At 39.3% G+C, this 25349-nt stretch overlaps 1 protein-coding gene across 1 annotated transcript; it reads right to left on the bottom strand.

Moving 5' to 3' along the window:
* Window positions 1-4520: 4520 nt before the first annotated feature.
* th (tyrosine hydroxylase) lies at window positions 4521-15381 on the bottom strand. The gene is made up of 13 exons (XM_072669238.1): window positions 15174-15381; window positions 13781-13984; window positions 12628-12802; window positions 12442-12530; window positions 12264-12331; window positions 10569-10619; window positions 9987-10132; window positions 8057-8192; window positions 7442-7511; window positions 7283-7339; window positions 7075-7170; window positions 6801-6934; window positions 4521-5375 (listed from the first exon to the last, which is right to left on the bottom strand). The coding sequence occupies exons 1-13, from the start codon at window positions 15255-15257 to the stop codon at window positions 5216-5218; spliced, it is 1470 nt and encodes a 489-aa protein (XP_072525339.1). The 5' UTR covers window positions 15258-15381; the 3' UTR covers window positions 4521-5215.
* Between the last annotated feature and the right edge of the window lie 9968 nt (window positions 15382-25349).

Genomic DNA, 25349 nt, shown 5'->3' with positions numbered 1-25349 from the left:
CCCCAATGTAAAATGTAGGGACCTACAGGCCTCTCCTACACTGAATGGTGTGCATGGCTGGGTAGAAAGGAAGAAGCCGCTACTCTCCAGAAAGAACACTGCTGTCTGCCTGAAGTTCGCTCAAGACCATGTGGATAATCCAGAAGCCCCCGGTGTCCGGCAAAAACCAAACACTGCAGTTTAACATAACCTCATCCCAACTTTAAACTTTTTTGGTTGCTATTATTAATAGAGCTGAAGCTTAACCGCAGGAGGACCATACAGCAAGCCATAGAGCCTAGGGCTACAGAGAAATGGTTAAAGCAGAACATTTTGGTCAAGGTTTAAGCTAGAAATAGAAGTGCTGTGGAAGAACTTCAAAGAAAAGTTCACGCAAGGAAGCCCACCAACATCTGAGCTCAAGCAGCAATGAGCCAAAATTCCTATGACAGGATTGATCACCAGTTACCAGAAAGATATTTGTTGAACATATTGCTGCTGAAGGGGGTCCCACCAGTTACAGTTACTAAGGGTTCACATAATCACTTTCTCTGGCAAAGAAAATAAATGTTGGGTAATTTTCTTTAATTAAATGTAACATGTAGCATGGTTTAATTGCTATCACCTATTTTAGGGACTTAAATGAAGCTCTGATCACATTTCAGGTCAAACGTCTGAAGAAATACAGACATTTATAAAGGGTCCTTGCATCAAGCGCACCTAATTCAGCTCAGAGGTAAGCATAAAACATAATAATGTGCAGAGCATTTAGTCCCAAGAACTGACTTTGTAAATCACTGGTGAAGATTCTGCATAAATCAGTTCAGTTGGACTTTTCAGTTGAACTGATTCAACGGTTCAAAAGAGCAATTTGTGCATGAGCCGGATATCACAGAGGCTCATTGCCATTTCCTGTGATCTCTACCTGCTTTATCGATCCTCACATAGCGCATAGTGGCTGGTAGATCACTTTCAAGCTGAGAGCACTGAGAAGGATGTTGAGGAATTAGCGAGGCCTGAATTGAATTTGGTTTGATTGAATTATGCTAAGCCCACCTTGCAATGTCATCCATCTCCAAGCAAAGCCATCATAGCCATTACGCAGTGCAAGCAGATGGTATCGTTAGTGGGAGATAAACGCTGAATTCACAATTCTTTAAATGTCCTATTTAATCGCCCAACAGTGTGAAAGTGTGCTTCCACAGGCATATGTTTTTGCATAAGTAGGCTATACATGGTTACAGCGGGTAGGCCAGTCTGCTTTTATCATGTCAAAGCTATTCAAATACCCAAATACTGCTCATATATTACTTGTTATATTAGTAATGCACATGATTTGATTACATGTAATCAAAAAGCAATCCCATGGGTCTGATACTACACTAGAGCCCATTTATTAACTGTGTAGACTATGCTGACGGGAATAGGCATTGTTTTATTCACCTTACTTGGGTTCAATAAACACAGAGGAGCTGAAATTGCTTTAACCTACATACATTTGTTTTAACTTGTTTTGCTTGCAAGAAAGAGATGCAAAGTGGAGTTTTGCGAAAACGGATCTTGCCATACTAAAATTGTGCCCCTACTGGATCTAAAAGGCCTTGCAGCCTCTGAAGATGCCATAAATTATCAATGATCTGAGTTACTGGAAGCCCCATTACGAAGACATTAAACCTCTTCTCTTTGCCCTCATATCATCCATCAGTTTCAGTGAGCAGGAAGTCCTGTAGGTTTGTAGCACAATATCATAAATCATTCACTGCACCATTCATTCAGCCGCACTGTCATTCATTTTAGACTTATTGATTTGTCCCTTGTATAAGTACCAGTTCTAGGGGAAAATGCTCATCAAGAGAAATACACTGTACATCCAGCTCTCCACACTAAGAATTTCAATTAAGCATGGCTTAAAAACAAAGTATGGATTATGATGTTCATTTTGGCTCAGCAGGGAAGAATATACTGAACCATGTGTAATGATGTTATGATGACCTTGCAAACCCCCTTATTGCAGCCCATGACTCTATTTATCTGACATCATGTCTGTACTGTATCACAATAATATATATATATGTACATATTTAAAAATAAAATTGTTTTATATATATAATATATAATAATAATAATAATATATAATGATATATAATTAAAAACACACACACACAAACATATATATTCTATTCTCCAGTATTATATTCTAAAGTATACTGAGTTATATAGTTATATTATACTCTTTTTATATATTTATATACATTTTATGTATATGTACACATAATTTAATGTATTTTCTATATTTCACTATATATTCTTTTTATTTTCAGGTTCTCTTGAATATATGTTAATACTCTCACACACTTGTCCGGTCTGTTTGCTGTGTTAATTGCTCACCGAGACAACTTCCCCATATGTGTGACATACTGGACAAAATACAAAATGATTGTGATGTAAAACATGCACAGATTGCCTCATACACATGAATTCAAAACAATACACCTATTTAAATCCAAAACAGTTCATTGCAAAGATATCACTGTTTGTATTGTTTGCTTAAAAGGCCACAATATCAAAAAATAATTCAAAAATAAGAGTTTGATGTAGTATGTAAAAAATGTTAAAGTTCTGAAACATACAATTCACTCCTCAGTCCATAAAGTACATAAAGGGAAACTAAGCTGCAAAACCACCTCATTTACATATCTCCACTAGTGAGTGCACAGCGGCTTTAGCTCCACTCATTCACAGGTTATAAACCAGGTCTTGCCTGAACTGCTTTTCAAATGAGGCACAATGCAAAGCAGCCATCTGAACATTAAGACAGAGATCATTAACATGCATCAGTCTTAAAGGCACTGGAAGAAGTTAGAGGATGGACATGGGTAATGTGAAAGTGAATGATGTTTTTGTATAAATAAAACCACATGGCAAATGGCCATCAGGGATACAGAAGAATGTAGAACATGGACACTTTAAAAGAAATGGCCCAGTGGTTCCAGGTGGTTCTAAGGATTGTGGGACAGTCTAATATATGTGTTTGATTGATTGCAGGGGCATACTGGGTGTCTCTTTCACCAAGTACAGTTTAAAAGCATTGTCAGTGTGAATTTGCCAGAACTCTCCCTTCCAAAAATGCATATAGTCTGCCATCTGGTGGCTAGACAGTTTAGCCACAACGCTTACCACTTTGCTCTCTTGGTGAAGCTTTCATTTGAAATGTAGGTGTAATGAAGCTCTAGGATGCAAGTGCTAGTGCCAAACACCACCTTTGCCCTTTTTAAAATGCTGATTGGGCAATTAGCATAATAAAAGGGTCAGTCAATAGAGATATTAAAGGAGATTGCACAATAACATTTTCCTTTTCCAGTACCAATACTGACATGCAAATTTGAAATATGGACCAATACCAATATCAATCCTATATGTAAAAATCACAACATCTAAATTTAGCATTGACCCTGACCTAAGGAGATCATGGCCTGTGGCCAGAAGCATAGAAAACACCTGTCCTTGCGCTCTCTGGACGGCCACTTTGAGTGTCTGTTAGCTGATGCAAGGACAGTTAACATTAGCTCTGTCCTCCAAGCATACTGAGCTGAGCTGTCTGAAAGCACTCTGTTAGATGACGTTCAAAAAGATATGTGACATATCAAAGTGTTTTGGAAGAAGGGCATGCTAGCCTAAGCCCACCTAGCTTGGAAGCATTGTGTGCGGAAGGTGGGGAGACCCACACAGTGACCTTGCACTGTTAAAGAAAAAAAAAAAGACTTAATATGTTAATAAGCAACTAGTACGCTTTAAAAGGAGCTGTTTGTTACTGAAGCACTTTTTAAAGATGAGTATCTAAAAGTAGACTAGCTGCTCACTCTGCTACTCCACAGATAACAAACAGCTAACATCACATCCTGCATCATGCACACTTTTTTGGCAATGATGATATACATGTTTTGTGGAAGGAGAAAATGGAGTGCAAACCAACATGGAGGCCCCTGCAGTTTTATGATATTATGTTTCCTGAGATTATAACACTGATGCATTTGCAGTCAGTTTGTTTAGCCTGCCTTTAAGTTACATACACTATTTTTTTTTACTTTTCTCTGATACGCTGATTACAAGTGAACTGACACTTGTAATGGCATTGAATGCTTATGCTCTGTGATTTATAGCACATTAGAGCATGTCTAGTTTAACAATGCATTTAGAGATGCTCTGCAAGAATTTCCCAAATCCATGTTGCATGCAGTGTGTTTGTATTCGGCAAAGTGAAGAATATCAGTGGATATTAATTTACCGTAAATGGTTTGTTGCTTGACTTGCTGAAAGTGTTTACTTATAAAGAAACATTTTGTGGTTTTGGTGGGTGGGTGGCTAGGGGACTTTTGGAAATTATGTCAGATGCACTGTATATTTGTCCAAGCAATGGATTTATGGTACATCATTTAGGATTCTGTAGTTCTTAAATCATAAGAGTGGCTCATTTGCAGCTTTTTATTATGGGGAAAAAACATGCGCAGGCAGTCACTTTCAAATGGTTTAATTTCCCATCATGTTGATTTTATATTAGCAGCACTTGTTTGCCTCATAGGCAAGCACAGCTGAAATGATGCATTTGAGTCGGCCACCACAATGCACTAAGCACAGTACTTTCCACGTCAAATAATAGCCAAAGCTTGACCACTCTGGGCACTGAAACAGGCTTTTCATTGCTTTTTTATCAGCTATTCAGAGAGATATTCACGCTTGGAAAAAAACTTGTGTGACAGTTTACTGATTGCAGGAGAATACTTCACATTATTAACACTTATGCCATGATATATTTTTCTCAAAACTATTCATACATTCATCATTAGAAGAGATTGATGATCCAGGGGTTGTCGATTATTGTTCATATAGTCACTCTTATACATATATCCACAGTTCAGAATGTAGGTATTAGATAAATAGTCATTTTACATGATATTTTTTTGTAAATAGAATTTGGCTTTGAGTAAGTGGATAATTATTTTCAAAAATACCATGCCTTTCTGACAGAAACTGAAGTGAGTCACCAGGTGACCCAATAAGTCTTTGGAAACAAACTCTAACGCGAGGTCTCATGGTTGCCACCCAGCTTTTTAAAAGCAACAACTTCAGCAGCAGCAGCAGCAGCAAAAAAAGTACAAGAAACACAACATATAGAAAATAGAACATAGTAAGCAATGAGGGACAGGGCAGCAGGGCAGTTAGCGAGGCCTTGTTAAACTCATGCCAGCACGTTCAAGGCATCTGTCAGGATCTTCAGGTCATCTTTCACTGATTCCAGTCCTCCTCTGATCTTTAGCGGGTTGTCCAGCACTTCTATGCTGTTTGTGTACGGGTCGAACCTGACTGAAAATGGCCTCTTGATGCCCGCAGAATATCCTCTGTCATTAGAGATGAACAAATATGTAAAACAGAAACACAGAACGTACATGGGTCACATGGATGTACACAGCAGGTGAAATCATGCTATCCTCTAAAAGGAAGCGCCCAGTATGGTTCTTATGGTTCTCAGTATGCCCAGCTAGCGTTGGGTGGTAAAAGATGTGTGATCTGAAGTTCATAATCTGATTAATCTGACAGTCCCTATACACTACATGCACAATTATTAGGCAAATAAGTATTCTGACCTTACTGCTGTTTTGATGCACATTAGAAAAGTTAGTGTTTATTGTAGTTAATCATCTTCAGGTGATATATATTTGCATAATGAGGGAGGGTGTGGCCTAAAGGTACTTTTACTGACAATGAAAGGTCAGACAGATGCAACTTGAACTATTGAGGTGCAACAACCGGACAATCAAACATTTTGGTGCAAATAGTCAACAGAGTCCCAAAAAAATGCATACACACGAATTAACTGCAAATGACGTGAGAAGAACCCATTGTCCTCCATTTCCACCATATTCCAGAACTACCTGCCTGGAGTGTCCAGAAGTACAAGGTGTGAAGTGTTAAGAGACATGGCTGAAATATGAGCACTACTGAAAAAGATTCACAAGTTGAAGTGTCAAGATTGGGCCAAGAAACATCTGAAGATCTGAAGAGATTTTTATAGACAGATGAAGCGACAGTAACCTGGTGAACCAAAATTATGGGGCCCATGGATGGACCACAAATGAACACAGGGCACCACCTTGAGTCAGGCACCAGGAAGGTGGAGGAGGGGTTCTGGTATGGACTGCTGTTAATGATTAGCTAGTTGAACCTTTTCTTATTAGACTGAAAATCCACTCCTAAAAATATGGCCAGTTTCACACATTTCCGAGAACACCACAGCTCGACTCGCCAGCAAAGGCCTCAAAAATGACCGGGGTCATGAGTAATGACCTGGCCACCACATTCCTCACCTGAATTCAGACCTAATGAGAACTTGAAGGTCCTTCTCAAACGTGAGACTATGGCTGCTGCTTTTAGCAAAGGTTAATTGTGAGTAGATCAACAAACTAACATTTGTTCAACAATAAAATTGTTCCTGAGGGGAACAGTTTGCCTAACAATTATACACACAGTGTAAACTGCATCATAGATGTTTCTCTATGACTGATAATGATAGTTGTGCATAGTTGTAGATCAAATAAGTACTGGAAAGGATGTGTCTTTGAACTATAAAGAGATATTATGAAGATGTTAGCATCAAATCAACTGAGAACAGTGTTTTTAAAAATTAAAAAATAATCACCTTTGAGCACAGGACAAAAATGCAATCTGTGTAAACTGACATTCTAATATTTTTGGTGTAATCATTAGTATATATATTTTCAGAATTGGATTGAACGTCCACTGATGAAACACTCGGTTCCTTTTACCTCAATTTCTCTTTAGCATTAGAAAAGCTCTCAGACACAAAGTAGACAGACTGGTAGTTCTGGTCTTGGTAGGGCTGCACGGCTACAGACTCTGGGTCAAACTCACGGATCTCTGGCTCGTCTGAAAGAGCATGCTGGTGAGGAGGAAAACCCAAAGTATGGTCAATTTACATTCCAACTGTAATGTAGCTGTAATGACAAAGGGTTATGCAGTGAATGACCTTGCGCAATATGTTTGAAAGTTCAAATCACTTGGAAGAAAAGAGCCACTGACCACTAGCTCGCCGTAGGAGGACAGAAGGCCCGCTCCATAAGCTTTCAGTGTGTCTCCCTGCTTACACAGCCCAAATTCCACTGTGAACCAGTAAAGCTGGAAAAAACACAACAAATTAAAAAACAAGCTCTGAGAGTAGAATCAATAGTCTGGAAACACAGATAAATATGACCAGACTTAAAAAGAGTGTGGCCAATAAAAGACTCACTGTTGACAGTTTCTCAATGTCTTCATCTGATGCACCAAGAGAGGCAAGACCAATGCTCTACAAGTGCATTGAGAGAAAGAGATATATATATTTTTTATTTGTCACTGTGAGTCATATTTCCCCCCCAAAAAACTGAGGAAAGTGGTGTTATGTATTTACCTGTGAAAACTGAGCAAATGTTTTATCAGCTAGCATTGGGACGTGTCCGAGGAGCTCATGTACGCAGTCTCTGTGGAGAGAACATACCCCATTTTGAAGTTAACAGAGAAGTCCATTCTCATTTGTCTATTCTAATTATTTTCAGTGAGGTTTTAAAAAGTACAGAGATTTGACAGTCGAATATGAACTGGGTCGGCCCAAGCCTTTATGGGGCCCCAAGCAGATTTTTATTTGGGGCCCCCATACCACCACCTCAGCACCAGATGCTTCATCATGTCATAGGGAGAAAGATATTGTGCAATACGTTGAAGCGCCCACATCGACAACCCAAGCGGCACATATCTGCATTTGCCCAACAGTGGCAGCAGCCAACAGCAGAAATTGATTAATCTAGTATTGGTGTGCCAACTATGAAAATAAATTCCTATAAAAATTGATATTTACCTGTGTAATACCATTTCATTATATTATTCAATGTTATTTTTAAAATATATATTTTTTATCATGATATCCTGGTGCTCTTGGCGGCCCCCTGAAGACATTGGGGCCCTAAGCGGCTGCATAATTCGAGTATGCCTTGGGCTGGCTCTGAATATGAAGGTAGTTGCTTCTTACGGTTCTGGGGAGTGCATAGGAGAAGAAGCATGGCGGATGTATTGCGTGCACTGGAACACGCGGAATGCCAGACTGGCCAAAAAATCTCGTGCTGACAGAAGACCTGCCACTGGCCTCAGCAGGAATCCAGTACGCTCTGAGAGAAAGAGAGAAAGAGAGCGAGATAATGTATTTCCTAAAGCCACATTTACATTTACATTACATTTACATTTACATTTATGGCATTTAGCAGACGCTCTTATCCAGAGCGACTTACAAAGGGCTTTGCTATTTACCCAAGAAAAGCCTTAGCTAGTTAAAATAGACCTATAATTCAAAGGATACCTCTAAGCTTAGACATTACTAAACACAAGACAATAAGGTGACCATAGTACTCTAATCGTCCAAGTACTCTCGGAAGAGGTGGGTCTTCAGTCTGCGTTTGAATACAGCGAGCGACCCTGGCCGTTCGGACACCCAGGGGAAGCCACAAACTCCTTTTGCTCAAAACAATATATGTTTTCAATATGTTCATGTATTTCAAATTTTGTATGGTTATGTGTTTTTTTTTTATGCAAATTTTCTCCACAATTTTAGTTTCCCCAATTCCTAACACTAATTAGCACTCTCCCCCTATCACATGTAATGCTCCCGACACATGGCTGACACATGCCGCCTTTCACAGATGCGCAAACAGCCGCTGATGCAACGTCACCAGGCAACCAGAAACATATTGGCAAATTTGGCTCACAGATGCCATCTAAGGTCAATTGTGCTCTCTCAGGCTCTTGCTGCTGATGGCAGGCAGCATAACTAGTTGTATGGTTATGTTAAACTCATAAAAGTTAAAGAAAATGATGTTTTTCTTTTTCGATTTACTTAATTTAGTTAAGCACTACCCAGCTGTTTGTTAGGATACCCAGTCACTCGCTCTGACAGTCAATGAGGCTAGGCTGATAGCCAAAAAGACATGGCAGGCCAGTGCAAAAGACAACACGCATGCTTAATTATTGAATCAACCAATTGTGTTTTAGCAGTGGAATGCACAAAATAACGCAGACAACAGCTTCGGGTAATATTTACATTAGAATGAGAAACAAATGTGATTTCAGTGACTTTGAGCATAGAATGATTGATGGTGCCAGGTGGGCCGTTGTGAACATTTCTTTAGCTGCTGATCTCCTGAGATTTCCAGCACAGTTTCTAGAGGTTACTCAGAATGGTGTATAGAAAAACTATCCAGAAAGCAGTGGTTCTGTGGATGAAAACACCTTGTTGATAAGAGGTCAACAGCTAGATTTGTGTGAATGGCCAGATTCAGACGAGCTAAATAGAATGCACAGCTTGTCCAACCTTGTCACAGATGGGCTGGAACAGCAGAGGACCACATCAGGTTTCGTTGCTGTCAGCCAAGAACAGAAAGCTGGGGCTGCAGAGGGCACATGCTCACCCATCTGAAAACGTAGCCTGGTCTGATTAATCTGGATTTCGACTGAGGCACACAAATGGTGGGGTCCGAATTTGGCATCAGCTGCATGAATCCATAGACCCAACCTGTTCTGTGTCAACAGGCCAGGCTGGTGCAGGTGATGTAATAGTTAGGGGAATGTTTTCTTGGCACACTTTGGGCATATGCTGACCATGTGCATCCCTTCTCAGACTGGTTTCATGAACATGACAATGAGTTCAGTGTTCTTCAGTAGACTTCTCAGCTACCTGATCTGATTTCAATAGAACATCTTTGAGATGTGGTGAAACGGGAGAAATCTGCAGGAATTCAGTGATGCAATCATGCCAGCATGGCCATGCCATAACGAATTGACTGATATTTTCAGCAATAATCATGGAAAGCTGTTCTCCTGCATATGATGATTCAACTTTACAAGACCAGGGCTGGAGATACCCACACCTAATGCCCTGCCCTGGTTCTGACACTCATCTGCTCACTAACCTTTCAGAAAGCATGAGACGTCCTCCAGTTGAGGGATGTTGTTAGGGCTGTAGCCGCAGTGTTTCTCCAGCAGCCTAAATGCCTCTAAATACTCATTACACGCATGGGTGGCGTACAGATCCCTAAGGGTACTATAGACCTCTCTCCTGTCAATACACACACACACACACACACACACACACAAGAGAGTCAGATTACAATAAGCAAACAGAATCACTTGACTTCACCAGTCTATCACTTGTTGCTGTGCCACAGGTGCAAGTCAGTGCTTAGTGTGATGCCCGTATCACATCACAAATCTGATTACACACACAGACAACATGCTAACATAATGCACAGCCTTGCAGGTGACCTGATTTGTCCTGTGTAAACCAATTCCCTTAAAGTTGGGCAGCCTGCTCTGACAGTGATTGAGTTAACACAGCATGTTGCCACGAACTACGATCATAAATCCGCTGAACGGCTAAACGTTTAGCCTTAACAAATCAGTTTATCTAGAAAAGCAGTGTGTGTGTGTGTGCATATTTAAAGGCACTGTGTGGCTTGGTTTTGTTCTTCTATAAACAATTTCACCACACATACCATGTCCCAATTTCCTCTTCTGTGTACTCCACTCTGGGGATCGACTCTCCACTGAAAAGAGACAAATCAGATTTTGAAAATCAATCCATTTTCATCAGAAAAAGGCAGGAGAAATGACATCCAGGCAAGAGAATGCGTTGTTCATACAGCCTATCTATCTAATATTCCTCCTTATTAAATTGTGATGAGGATATTATCAGATTATTCAGTCTATTTCTAGACATTTGAGTCTCATTTTAAGTAATGTTATCAGCTGAAATGATCATACACTCTTAAAAATGAAGGTGCTTCAAATGGTTCTTTAAGCGATGCCATGGAAGAACTACTTTTGATTCCATAAAGAACCATGTTTGCAGTAGAGAAGTGACTGTGAAGGATTTTTTGAAGGTTTAAATAAGTTGATGTAAATGTTTTTTAAGTTTTTTACCTTCACATTTTTATTTACAAAAATGATTATTCTATAGCATCACTCAAGGAACCCTTTATAGTACCTTTATTTGTAAGAGTGTACATTTACATTTATGGCATTTAGCATAGAGTCTTATCCAGAGCGACTTACAAGGTAACTCGTATTACAGAGGTGGGCCAATGTAGTGTTAGGAGTCTTGCCCAAGGACACTATTGGTGTAGCACAGCAGAGTCACCCAGACTGGGAATCGAACCCCAGTCTCCCACGTAGTGTAGTAGCTCACTGGCAGGTAGTGGTGTTATCTGTTGCGCCACACCAACCACACATTGTGTACCATTGTGAAGCTCCATAAAGAACTGTGTGTGAATGTTGGTAAAAATATTTACAAAGACATTTTAACATCACATGCTCAAGGTTCTTTAGACATTTAAAAGGTTCTTCACACTCACACATGTCAAGTGCAATCATGGGGCTTCAATCACCAGTATCTTCCTAAAAATGTTCTCAAATTAGTTTTTGAGAACAGTCCTAACAAAAGGTTTAGGTCAGATTTATGACATTTTTTATAAATGTTTTTGTAAATCATATAATTGTTGGCAGCTTTGCTCTTATAATGATGCGTCTCGTCCTTATAAATCAAACAAAGCCCAAATCTGAATCTTCGTAAAAACCATAAAACATTCTGAACAGTTGGTGGGCAGTGGTGCAGATGCAGTGGTGGCTCAGCAGTTAGAGCACCGGGCCGTAGTGGTTTATGGAACCAAAAGTGGTTCTTCTATGGCATCAAAAACAACCATATTTTCCATTTGTGTTGGGCACAGACAGAATTTGGCATCTGCCTTTAACCCATCTGTGCACTGAATATACACATACACTTGTGAGCAAACACACACAGTGGACAGTGAACCCAGGTGTCAGGAGCCTGGTGGAGCAGAGAGAGTTAAAGACCTTGCTCAAAAAGTCAAAGCTTGCCCAGACCAGGTATCAAACCCACGACACTGTCATCAATAGCCTGGTTTCACTAACCGCTGAGCCATCACTGCCCCTGCACCACTGACCACTTAAAGAACCATCTTTACTTTAGTGTAGTACAATGTACACAACAGTTTACGAAATCATTCCTAAAGAACTAGAAATGATCTTGATGAGAACTTGAAAAGATGGCTGTTTATAAAAAAGATGTGTCTCATAATGAGGGATATTAGGCATATTGCTTGAATTTGGCACATTGCTTTCAGTAGTCAATATGGCATTTATTTCCAGTGTACTGAGTGGACGTCACCTACTGCCTGTATTTGAAGGCAATGTCTCCAATCGCCTTTCGCCGCTTTCTGTACACAGCGTCTGTGAAACCCTGAAGGAGAGAAAAAATCACATATGGAAATTATTGGTGGAAGCAGCCGAGTGAAATAGGAGCATTGTCTTTGCACTGTCACCATGCTTTACAGAGGTACGTATACTCACAGGATGATCCTGGTCCAAATCTGGATCAAATTTAGTGACCAGGTGATGACATTTATCCAGTTCAGCAATTTTCTTTGGAAACCAGTGGACTTAAACAGAGAACAGAGGGGTAAAATAAATCTGTGATGTGTCATTACAAAAACACATAGTGTAACTCTATCTTATGTCCAGCCTGTGATATCTTACATTTAACCTCTTTAGTGGTTCTGACATCCTCTGTGATCCTCTTCAGGGAGCTGACGAGAGTGCTAACATCGGAGAGATGAACTTCGCACCGCACAAAGTACTCTAAATCCTCCAGACCGTCCTTAGGCTTCCGGCTCGGTCTGGTCTCAAGGTGATGCATCTTGGCTTCAAATGTCTATGAATGATATGAGGGTGACTGACAGTTACAGCATTTGGTTTATGAGAGCAGGCTAACATGACGGATACAGATACACAATCACAAAATCTATTTCATACAGCACTGTGCACATCTGAGACCTTTCACATTTTGCAAATATTTGCGAATATTCAATAAAGGAAATTCTTTGGGTATGTTAGTTTAATTCGTAACTCACAATCAATTTTCCTTGCTGTCATGCAAAAACCTTCCAACTTTACAGAAGGAGGGCAAGCCTTTTCAACCTTTAAAGCGCATCAATGTAAAGGTTAAAGCTTTACATTTTTGCTGTTTTTAACTTTTTGACATAATGTGACTCTGACAGTTGTTATTTATATTAAATTAAGATTGAATTCATTACGTATTAAACTCTAAATCATTTTGGAGCATTATGGCATTTCTATTGGTCCAATCGTAATGACATTTTCATTAGGTCAAAATGCAAGTGCAAACAGCAAACATGGGAATGTTTCACTACAATGATATAATATAATATGATATAATGGTAACAATACATACAAATGAAATGAAAAAATATAAATATAATATCAAATAAAAAAGTACAAGCACCTTTACATGAAAATAATGCATTTTTATGATGCTATAAAAAAATCTATTGTATAAGTTATTATGCTTAAAACAACTAAAAACAGGCACACAAATTTGCATATTTAAATCACAATAATAAAAAAATAAATCTGAGCTAACATCAGGCTCAGCAAATCAACAGGATGCCCGCAGATTAACCGGAATAACCCCCGGCTTGATTTCATTACATATCCAATAACTGAAACATGGCAACTGATTAAAGATGAGCTCCAAAAGTGACCAAATTAATAACTGACTGTTGGGAGGGAGCTGGACAAATGGAGGAAGCAGCTCCATCCATCACAATGTGCCAAAAGAGTTAGAGAACCCTCTATCTCTCTCTCTCTCTCTCTCTCTCTCTCTCCCTACCTCGAACACTTTGAGTGTGCGGGACAGGGCAGGGCTCTTGGAGCTCCTCAGGGTGAAGAAGAGATTGAGCAAGGCTTTGCCGTCCTCCTCCTCAAACACGATGTGCTCGCTGGCCTCCGCCGCCTCCGCCGCGGCCGCCGCCGCCTCGCGCTCCTTCCGCGCGTCCTCGATCAGGCTCTGTCGCCTGCCCACGAACCTCGGAGACTGTCAACAGCAAACCACAGGCGTGTCGGTGCCACTAACGCCAGAGAAACACACCTTTTCTGCATGCATCTGACTTCCAGACATCTGTGTTTTGTTTGTTTGTTTGTTTGTTTGTTTGTTTGTTTGTTGTAAGCAGAAGGCACTGAAGGGTGGGCTGTTTTAATCCCTGCTTACCTTGTGGACAGTGGGTGGGAGCGATTTGCATCTCCAAAAGCGCATGAGAACTTCAATGCAGTCTATGGAAACCTGCTGCATAGCTTAGACTTAGTGCTTCGCTCTTTAGGCCCGCTCAGAGTGATTACTAGGCTACTGTGCATGCATTAATGCTCAATGTACTGGAATGTAAAGACGTATGAGCTGTCTTATAGAGCTTTATACAGAGTGAATTACACAGTAGGAATCAAAGCGCGCGGTAACTTAAAAAGCAAGCATGGTAACTTAAAGCTTATGAACCGTAACTTAAAGCGCATGGGACAGCAGTGTAACGAAAAGTGAATAAACGTACAGCTGTGCAGTGTAACATAATTCTTGTGTGCTGCAAAGTAACGCTTATTAACGGTAATGCAACTCTTGTGAACTGTAACTTAAACCGTGTTTACTGAAGAAAAAAACATCTGATGTGTAACGCAAAGTGTATAACCTTAAAGCTTATGCACGTTACCCTAAAGCGAATGACTTCAATTTTCTCCAGTGTAACTTAAAGCTTATGAGCTGTAACTTAAAGATTATAAACTGTGGCATACTGCGTCGTGAAGCGTACTGAGCTGTACTTTAAAGCCCGTGTTCTGCCGAATAAAGCTGAACTCTAACCTCATGAATACGAACCTAAATAAAAGTGTATAAATGAAAAACTACACAGTGTAACTTAAAGCTTATATACTGCAGAGTAACGCTTATGCACGGTTATGAACTCTAAATGGAAAAGCAACGTAACGCAACTTAAAGCTCATGCATTGCTGTGCGTAACGCGTTTGGAAAAGCAGGGGCGCATGCACGTTCTACTGCACATCACAATAAAACATAAAATCACATCAAGAATATCCTCTTCATGTGTGGACATATCCACATTAAAAGCGTCGTACATCTTCTACATCTCTAACACACACACACACAGACACACACACTGCTGCAGATTCTGTGCAGTCCTGCTAAACTGCAGTAAGAAGGGTCTCCTAGATCGGTCTCTTACCGTGATGGAGTCTGAGCGCTCCAGCTCGGACGCGGCTCTCCTCATGCTTTTGGTGGACGATGTGGAACTGGTTGAATTGGGCATAACTCGGCTGTTGATGATCTTCTCTGGACGATCTGTTGGTTTAGATGACCCGAGACGTCCTGCTCCTTCTGGGTGGAAAGTGCTGGCTTTGTTGGGTTTGTTGGCTGCGCTGGGCTTTTTCTATCACCTTGCAGTATTTATAGAGGCAATCTCTCTTTACTGACGTCAAACAGCCGCTCGTTCTCGCTCATTCAACGTTCCAGAGGCTCTCCCACCCCTGCTCCTCTCCAAATTAACATGGCCTGCTCTAGGTATTGGTTTAATGGGCATTCGTTTTTTAATTAGTCTAACTTCGTTGGTCAGAGATTAGTTAGTTAATCATATGATGACCACCGCTCCCCATCTACACTCTTGAAAATAAAGGTGCTACAAAGGGTTGCTGTGAGGGGTGCAGCAGAAGAACCAATTGTGGTTCCACAAAGTGTGAAGAACCTTTAAATTGCTAAAGAACATTTACATCAAGTGATGGTTCTTTGTGGAACCAGTGGAAGCACCTTATTCTTGAGATTTGACAGGAGGAATACACAATGGTAATAAATTGAATGTTAAGCCTAATTTATATTTTGACGTTTATTAAAATATCATAAAAGAATAATTAGATTTATCTGTAATCAAAGTACTGTAATTCACAATTTCAAAGTCAATCAGCCTGTATTTAAGTGTGTTCAGAAGCAGAAAAGTAAATAATTACATTAAATGATTTATTAATTCTACTTTCCAGCACTGTTACTGATTTAACTGTGCCTTTGCTGTGAAGGGGTGTGTTGGGACACTTTATTAAATCGCAAATCCTCTTTTGCAGGAATATCAGTATTTATCTACATCAGATATTTTTCTTCAGATTTGTATTTAATCATTTATTTTTGTCAGTGTCCAAATGAATGCCAATCATAAGAGTAAAGGATAAAGTCAGCTGGAGAAAATTGAGTCCATTTATCAGCTCAATCCAACAAGCACAGCGCACCTCTTTGCCAAATCTGATGCCTTGTTTTCTTTTCCTCCTTTTTGCCTGATCTGAAGCTTCACCTCCAGCCGAGAACAGTCTGGTGCCTTTAAACGCGATTAAAGACTTGATGCGTGGCCGATAAAGGAATTAAAGCCACCTCCCAGTCTCGGATGCTACTGCACCTACACAGATTTTTTTTTCCACCTGTATTAAAAAAACCTGCATCCTCCAGAACTAGGATTGGCTAGTGCGACTTCTAAATATGAACTGATATCCAATCATAGCAGCAGGATTTACCTTCCAACCTTTCAATTGAATTCAATGTTTTTTTTTTATAATAGCGCTTTTCAAAACAAACGTTGTCATAAAGCAGCTTTACAGAGATACGGGTCCAAGCCTTTTTTGAGCAAGCCAGCAGCAATAGTGGCATGGAAAAACTCCCTCAGATCTAGAGGAAGAAACCTTTGGAGGAATCAAGACTCAATAGGGGAGCCCATGCTCCCCTGGTCGACTCCAGATAATAAAAATACAAAACAACAATAAAACAAAACTGAATCAAGAAAAAAGGGAAATCTGCCGTCAAGTCTAAAAAGATGAAAACAGGAGTGAGATGATAAAGTCATGCAGATAAACAGTATGCATAGTAATGCAGTGAGGTGAGGATAGGGCAAGGCCCCAGAGCAGGACAGCGGGCTGGAGGGTAGGGGAGAGCTAGGTCAGGCAGTACCAGGATGGAACAGTTGGAACTGGGCATTTCAGTTCATGTGAAAGAGACAGAGAGAAAACAGAAAGGAGGGAAAAACACAAGGGGTAAGGAGGAGCTCAGCAAAATCTCATGGTTGGATTATAGCGGGTCCGGAACCAATGGGCAGGCAAGAGCAGCCAACCACAAATGGACCCGTATTCAGCCTTTCTGAGATATTTAGACTCACAGGCCGGTTCTCAATCTGCGTTCTTGTCTGTACTTGTGTTCCTGTGTTCTTGTGAAAAGTCATCAGTTGAAATATTGAAGTACTGTTCCATACAAGAGTTCACATCTAGCCAAGTACAGTCTGAGCACCCGGATGTGTTCTTGTTCCGCCCGTGTTATCAAGGATGCATCAGGACATGACTTGTGTGCACTTGGCACAACCAATGCATTACGCACCAAGCTGCAGTTCAAATTGCAAAGTTACCATACAGCATCCTCCCATCCTCGGGAGTTTGTCCTCGCAAGTTGAACTTGCCAAGTCAGTGTTACTGAAGCACACCAGTCTGAACCAATCTGAACCAGATTTTTTATTGAGAATCGCCCATAGATGTGCTTACCCTGGCATACCCGGTAGGTTGCAGACATGATCTGCCCATTTGCTGAACAGCTGCTAGGTTTTGGTATCCAGGGTCGAGTCATTCCATGAAATAGGTACTGTTTCCATGTTGTGATTATCAAGAGCATTAAAAAATCACAGCATGAAATAAATGTGTATCCTCCAGTACAACCCATTTTCTCACCTCCAACTTAAAATTCTTATTAATTTTAGCCTTTTCTTTTGCAGGCATGAGAGCCATATTCACTCGTGCTGGGGTGCTATGTGACTTAATGTAGTCAAGTTCCTCATCTAGTATACGTGTCAATCATTTTGAAAATCCTTGTTTTTGTATTAATAGTGTAAAGATGTGACTAAAAAAAGAACAGTTTTTCCTTAGTTATGTTAAACGATTGGGCAGTTGGGTTGGGCTTGGCATATCCTATCCAACAATGAAAAGCAACATACCACATACTTACTCTCTAAGAAATGGTTTATATGGTATGTACTTGATGCCCCTATATAATACAACACCCTGTTCTGTATTACTTCTTGTTACCTAGTATCCAAGGCCACCAAACATTACTTCACTAATGGCAAAGCACAAAGCTAAATAGCTATATTCCATCAGAAATCAAATTTAGATTTTATTATTTAAAAAGTTTAAATTAATTTAAATTTAATAAATTTAAAAAGTGTTAGACACAAAAAAAGAAATATAGAGACATAAAAAATCAGGATACGGCTTAAGAGAGTTCAGTTCTGCTGGAATTGAGTAGTAGTATGCCATACCACTAGCGATGTAGTAGTTGGCCATACCCAGAGCCGTCCCATCGCATAGGTGGTATAGGTAAATGCTTTTGACGCTGTCTATACATAAGGGCACCTTTGAGAAAAAAAGTCTAACTTCTACTATTTTTTATTTGTTATAATACAACAGGTAGTTCCGACCTTACAATCTGATTGGTTGAGTGGTCCATAGTGATATAGTTGGCCATACCACTGGTGATATGAATGAGAAGCCAGTCCTACTACAGGAGTACGGGGTTATCAAGATACAGGTTATGTGAAGGTTGTTGTTGCAGGTGGAAGGGTCAAATGTCTCTGTGGAAATGCTGCAGAGGAAATGCTAAAGAGCACTGATGTTGCCTGGGGGCTTTGCAGCAAAAGGGTTTCATTTATCAAGAGGGACAAAGGAACTAAAGAAGATAAAAACACACACTGACATTAAGACAAAGTGCACCGATTTTCCACCTCGTTCTGAATCAGATTTAGCATGAAATCCAGGTGCACTTGTGTCATTTGTTGAATGCTGTATTATCTCACCCTGAAAGACCGTTTTAGTGGGCAGGCTAAAGGTTTAGTCAGTGATTTGATGCTCAGTAAATATTGTAGTGGGGATGTATCAGAAAAAACATGTGCCTAAATAAGATCAACAAGACATGATGCTGACATCAAACCATTCTGAAAAGTAAATGTAGTTAATAAAGTGTCATACCTTTCTGCTATGAGATGGAAATATAATGCGCCCCTTTTCAATAATTAACCAAACCATTAACAACATCATTACTCAATAGAAATAGCCAACCAATGTCGATGAGCACAGCAGACACAATGCAGTTATATAATGTTTGGCTGTAAAACCAAAGAAATGCAGAATTAGAACTGAAAAAAGCTCGCAAGCCAAAAGAGGGTGTGAAAAGGACCTTTTAAAACCAGGATACACATTTTTTTGACTTGAAAGGTGGCAAGAGCATAATGACCTGAAAGACATAGGTGCAGGTTAGTGAAGACAGCAACAGAGACGATCTAGGTGTAAAAGAAGCGCCACAATTCCACAGCCAGAACGATTGCCACCAAGTATAGAAAGGACTGCCATCACAGTATCACTTCATATTACAGCTTGGTAATAACAACGAAATATCATGGTAATATCTACATTACCTATGTTATATATATATATACACACACACACATATATATTCCTATATTACTTGGTTGGTGTGTTGCAACAGATAACACCACTACCTGCCAGTGAGTTGGTAGACTGGGGGTCAATTCCCAGTCTGGGTGACTATTCTGCACTACACCAATCAGATTCTTTGGGCAATACTCTGAACAGGTTTGTTCCAACAGGTGCTCTTAAGGGGAGGGTCTCCAGCAACAAAAGCAAAGGCCAAGCGAGGCCAAGAAATACTCCAACTCCAAGGAAATCCATGTTCCATGATGCATTGGTTAAAGACCTACAACAACACATTCAAAAAGCTGGTAACGGTCAGGAATGAAAGCTGTTTTAGTAGCCTGGTGACAGAGAAGATTGTAAAAAAATATATAGGCTACAGAAATATGCCCACTCTTGGCTTCACCCCAAGGAGATGGTATTGTCCTTCTCAAGAAATGAATGTGTCTGTGTGGAAGAGTGAGCCGAGGGAAAAACAGGGAAAAAGTAGGCCATTACACAAGCCAAGGTCTGGATGCAGAAGAGATTCCTCTTCTCTGTTTTGCAGACTTCAGCCATACTGGGTAGTGCCCACAAAAAATTCTGATAGGGAAACATGCTTGTGCAAATTGCATGACACCTTGGGCTTTGTAGCTCAAAAGTATTTCAGCAAGATGTTGCTCAACACCCCTGAACTGGAAACATTGATGGCAGAGATCTGAAAAATTACAGAAATTATCATATGCTAATGGAATGGTCCTTACTGCTTGTAAAGTGTCTGGAGTTCCAAGGAAGCAGAGAAATATAAAGCCACCTCTCAGCCAGCTAAAACTTTTTTTATTTTAAATGTTTTATATTAAAACGATATTTGCATTCAAGAAGAGAAACCACGATACAGTGACTCAGAGGTCAGAGGTTTTGCAAAGATAACGTGCCCACATGTATGCCAATAAACCAGCCTTCTGCTGAACTAGGACTGGCTCATAGTGCCCAGCCCCTGCACTAAGATTAGGACTAGGAGTGTCAGGAGACCCTGACACTTGTGTGCAGCTGACTCACTGACTCCACACTGCACACAGATTTTTGTTGTAAATGTCTCTGCCATTCATTGCTCGCTTGTTGTTTATTCATTTTTGCTCCCTTGTCTAAAAGTTGCAGAGGATCCCCAGCACTAAGGCGTGCAATTATCGCAATTATGTATTGATTCTCCGGTGGGCTCCAGCGGATAATTGTTAGACAGTATAATTGCAGCGCGCCCAGCTGGGCGATTATTCCTCATCCTCTTCAGTTCTTTTTTTTTTTCTTGGTCTATTGTGTGTAGCCTGTGTGCTCCAGTCATTTCTGCGAGGGTCATTAGTCTCGCCAACTGAAAAAAGGCAACAAATAAATAATCCATTATCTTCAAATACGATGTCATTGAAATTGTACTTAATGTACATGTTTAAGGTACTTTCGCATAATTAAAATAAACAAACAAATATGGCATGCAGTAAACATGGTCTGTGGTTTAAAATGGGCCCAGGTAATTTCACTTTTATTTATACACTTACACATACATTTATACCCCTTTTGCTCTGCAGTTTCAGTCCTTTGGGCTACCTTTAACTCTTTGGGTTCACCAACATTTGTTTATTGTTTTTCCTTTGGCTCTGTGTCCTAGCTCATATCTCCAGATTTATTCTAAATTTATTTAGTTAATCACACTCTTAAAAAAGGGTCTACAAAAGTTTCTTTGAGCCATGTCATGAAAAAGGAAGCCTGAAGAAAGGCTTTCCCCTTAAACCCTTAAAGTGAATTACTCAGTAATTAATACTGAAGCATGTTAGCTTACCACATTTTGTGAAGTCCCACAGAGTTCTATTTTAGAGCTTATGGAACTGATGTAAATTCAGAAAGTAATAAAGTGTTTGCTTATATAAGTAAGACTTCAGCACAAAAAGAAAGGTACATATATCGCTGCTGTTGATTGTTATACAGTTTGAACCCTGACGCTGCCCTGTATACTGTACAAATAATTCTAGATGAATGGATCAATATAAATATTCTAAATTACTTGGAATAAACTCTTACTTTACATTAAATTCCATTCAAAGTTAAGAACATTTTTGCCTTCTTCTGCAAAGTCACCATTTTTGACTGGACAGTGACGATATGCTGGTCCCCTGTTGTTCACAAAAGAGCATTGTTTTTATGTGGCCATGTTTTTGCCCATCAGAAGACCCATGAACAGCACCACGCTCCAAACCCTGTAAACAGCTATCTGACTCTTATTTCCCTTAGCCCAAGGCTAAGGACGCAGACTACTGAGTGCACTCTCATTTTATCAGGCTCAGCAACCAGTCCCGCCTCTAACTCTTTGTTCCCTGAAAAGGGAGGAAGGCATTTCTTAGATAATCTTTTTAGGTTGAAGGGAAATGTTTCTGTGACGATAGTGACATTTTGTTCAGAAATGTAAATATAAGGATAAAACGATTGGCTTGATGGCCACAATACCTCACTTGCCTCTCAACTGCAAAAGTAGCTGAAATGCTTCCTGCTCCCTTACTCCTGTTCAATGTGGTGTGTGTTGAGAATGTAATTACCCATTTGCTTTCCAATGTGTCAAAATACAGCTGCCAAACAAAATGGCTAATCATGTAGAGTGCACTTTCATTACTTTTTGCACATGTAATTTGTCCGAGGAGGCAGAGTGTTCTAAGGAGGATGGCCGCTCAGTGAGTCGTGCTGACTGCAGTTGAGTCATGACCGTATTGTTTGGCTCTCAATACAAACTCTGATCATGTCAAATAGCCTCTTCTTGTATGGCTGGTTACAGTTGGGCACAGATTACAGGAAGTAATGAAAACATAATAATTTATGGTATTTATTGTATTATGTATTTATTGCCTGCTTAATACAGAATATGTTCTGGACTGTCTTGTGTCGACTGTGGTCTTGGAAACTCCAGCAGCATTCACCAGATTTCAAGATTAATTTGAGCAAGTCCAAGATGAGCGACATTGAGATCAAGTTAAGACCAAGTCTAAAGAGGCTCAGATCAAAAATAAGACTTTATAGACTTAAAGAGTCAGACGTTTTCAAAGCAACATCTACAAAGCAAGTAGCCTGAAGCACCCTGAAAAAAAATTTGTATCTGAGAAGAGCAGTGAATGTATGATGGTTTGTGTCTCATAGAACTAGAAGCCTGTAGTAAGGAAGATGGCTACAAAAAGCATTTAAAAGCTGGAATATTTCAGAGGTTCCTAAAATTTTGTACACCAAGGGGTCTTCGGTATGTAACGTTACAGGTGTTTTACTGAACATTTGTTTTACTGAATGGGTTTGGATGCAAGCACTCTGCTGCAGGGAGAGTAACCTTCTACCTATACTCTAGCCTATTACTGTAAGTGATCGGGCTTGTAGTGTTACCACTGCAGTCAGTAATAAGTTTGTGTTTTCTTGATTATTACACACAACCTCCCTTTTCCTTCAACAATGTGATAATCAGCTATTTCTGTCCCCCAGAATAAGAATAATACAAGAAAATGACAAATGCATTGAATTTAAGGAACTCTACTTATTTAAAGACACAGAAGCCTTTCCTGAGTTTGGTCCACTTCTGTTTATCCTTCTCAGACTAATCATAACATCTGACCAACCTAAGATTAACGAGTGTTTCTCTTAATTTAACTATACAACGCAATTTTAAATCAGAACCACTTCTTTCAAGTAAACTGAGGGGCTTCTATTTTGGTTGAATTGCCTTCAGTAGTTATTTTGTTCGTAATCAGAACTGCAGAATGAAGGTACAGACAACAAAAAGCACACAGATCAACAGCTCTCACACAGATATCTGAAACTATATGACAGCAGAAATAAAGACTAAAATGTTATGTTATAACAATGACCTACTAATGCTGGTTTATGATATAAATAGCTAAATAAAATATTTACAAGTATTTACAAATTACCCATGGATATAAAGCCATAAACCCATTTAAAAATATTCTCTTTATCACACACACATACAAATATTGTGTTCACTGATCATTTACAAGACATACCCGATAATATAACTTATACAAGGCCCAGATTTTGCAGCATTCAGTAATGATGACTTGGAGATTAATTGAAAATGGGACAATACATTAAGATACACAAAAATGATTTTAAAATCACCCTCAAATATTCTCAGTTGCAAGATACTAGAATAAAATTATATAATGAATATTTCAGCTTGAGGACACTTTCTCTACCTATGAACACATTATACTTTAAGAGAGATTAAAAAATATTGTACTGCCATTTGCAATGCCACCTTGAATGTCACTCCTAATATGTCTTGAGTTCAGATGTGTGTATTGTCACAAGCTGTGTGTCGAGTCTGATTAGGGACTGCTGATCATATATTCCCAGAGGTGATGGGTATTTATCGGAATATGCATAATTCACTCAACAGTGTCGTCAGTCAGGATAATCTTTTTAGGAACCTCTTGATGGAATCTCACAAAGTCAGACATATTTGAAAACTTGTCAAATTGAAGTCAAGTTTAAAAAAAGCATTGTGAGCCAAACAGAACTTTTTATTATATAAACAATGTAATACATTAATTACTGTATTCACATTCTTGTCAAATTACTTACTTAGACTTTTTTTAAAAATATATATAATTGCATTCTATACTAATTTTAAATATTTTATAAACTCTTTGTTGTTGTTGTTTTTCTTTATTTCTCCAAATAAAGTAGTAAAATGCTAATTCATGTTAAAATGACTGAATCCAGAAACTTTACAAAAACATGAAGGTGTTCTAGAACTGAAAGCTGTATTTTACTTTTTATTTCTCAAAAAAGAAAATCCAAGGAATAAGACCAGTAAGAGCAGTGGCATTTTTATTAGAAAATAAGTGTTTTCGTTTCAGTGGTAAAAAATAGAACTTTGCTATGCTGTGAATTCTTATGGTACATACAGTGTGCACTTAATTATTGTTATTAGCTCCTGATCTGTTGCCTTCACTTTAACACATTTTGCACTTACATTTAAGAGCTCATCTCTACGTTGCATACTACTGTAATTATTCAGTTCTATATTGTGTACATTTTCTCTTTACATTTGATCTATTTGATTCAGGTAAGCTGGCAGTTTTCAAAGCATTTCACTGCTAGTTGTAGCATGTATGACTATATTTGTAACAAATAAACTTTGATTTAATTTGATATGCTATGCCATGCTAAGCAGCTTCTGTGAGCCGTTGCAGTGGCATAAACCAGCTTATAAAAGCAAATCTATTTAATCTATTATATTTAATGAGTCCACCATAAAAGGATGTTATAGTATATAGTATAGTATGTATGTTTTAACAGGGTTTTTTTTTTTACCCCAATCAAACTCACACACTATTAATACATCAAATAACATCAAATACAAATAAATACAAATAAATACATTCTATGGCACCTCTAACTCTCATGTTATCTTAAAACTGGCTTTACTTCCTTATTATTTGGGATCCAAAATCCCAAATGCTGTATATTCAAATGGGTTTAAAAAAATACAGATTTTGGGAGGAACAGTTTAGAGCCCTCAACACCAAACAGACTACCAAAGCATACAGGAACCTTTTAAACTGAACCAAATGTTAAAGCTAAGGGTCTCTTAGACCCTAAACAGAAGATAAACAAATGTACATGGAGGACTCCTGAAAACATGTCCCCAAGACAGTATCGTGTGTGACAGTGCTTATTAATAATGAATGGTAAAAAACAGGACACTACAGGACGTCCGAGCCTGTTATGATCCTATTGTTGTTTTTTTTTAAGAATACACGTGTGATCCGGGCCGCTAACGAGTGTTCCAAGAGCACTTATATAGAGGCTACGCTGGAGAGAAAGGAGACTCTCTCTCCGCCATCACCACACATTAGTCCAGAAATTTCTTTGGG

Source organism: Salminus brasiliensis, chromosome 2, assembly GCF_030463535.1.
Source record: "Salminus brasiliensis chromosome 2, fSalBra1.hap2, whole genome shotgun sequence".
In the NCBI taxonomy this organism is placed as follows: domain Eukaryota; kingdom Metazoa; phylum Chordata; class Actinopteri; order Characiformes; family Bryconidae; genus Salminus; species Salminus brasiliensis.
Note: the sequence above shows the minus strand (reverse complement) of the source record. Positions and strands in the feature narration are given on the sequence as shown.

What these genes read in the sequence shown, in the direction of transcription:
- th (XM_072669238.1), bottom strand. Translation starts at nt 15,257, where the DNA reads ATGCCCAATTCAACCAGTTCCACATCGTCCACCAAAAGCATGAGGAGA. An exon ending in GCACACTCAAAGTGTTCGAG is followed by an intron (nt 12,803 to 13,780) that starts GTAGGGAGAGAG and finishes TATCATTCATAG; the next exon opens with ACATTTGAAGCCAAGATGCA. An exon ending in CCTATGCACTCCCCAGAACC is followed by an intron (nt 7,512 to 8,056) that starts GTAAGAAGCAAC and finishes TTCTCTCCACAG; the next exon opens with AGACTGCGTACATGAGCTCC.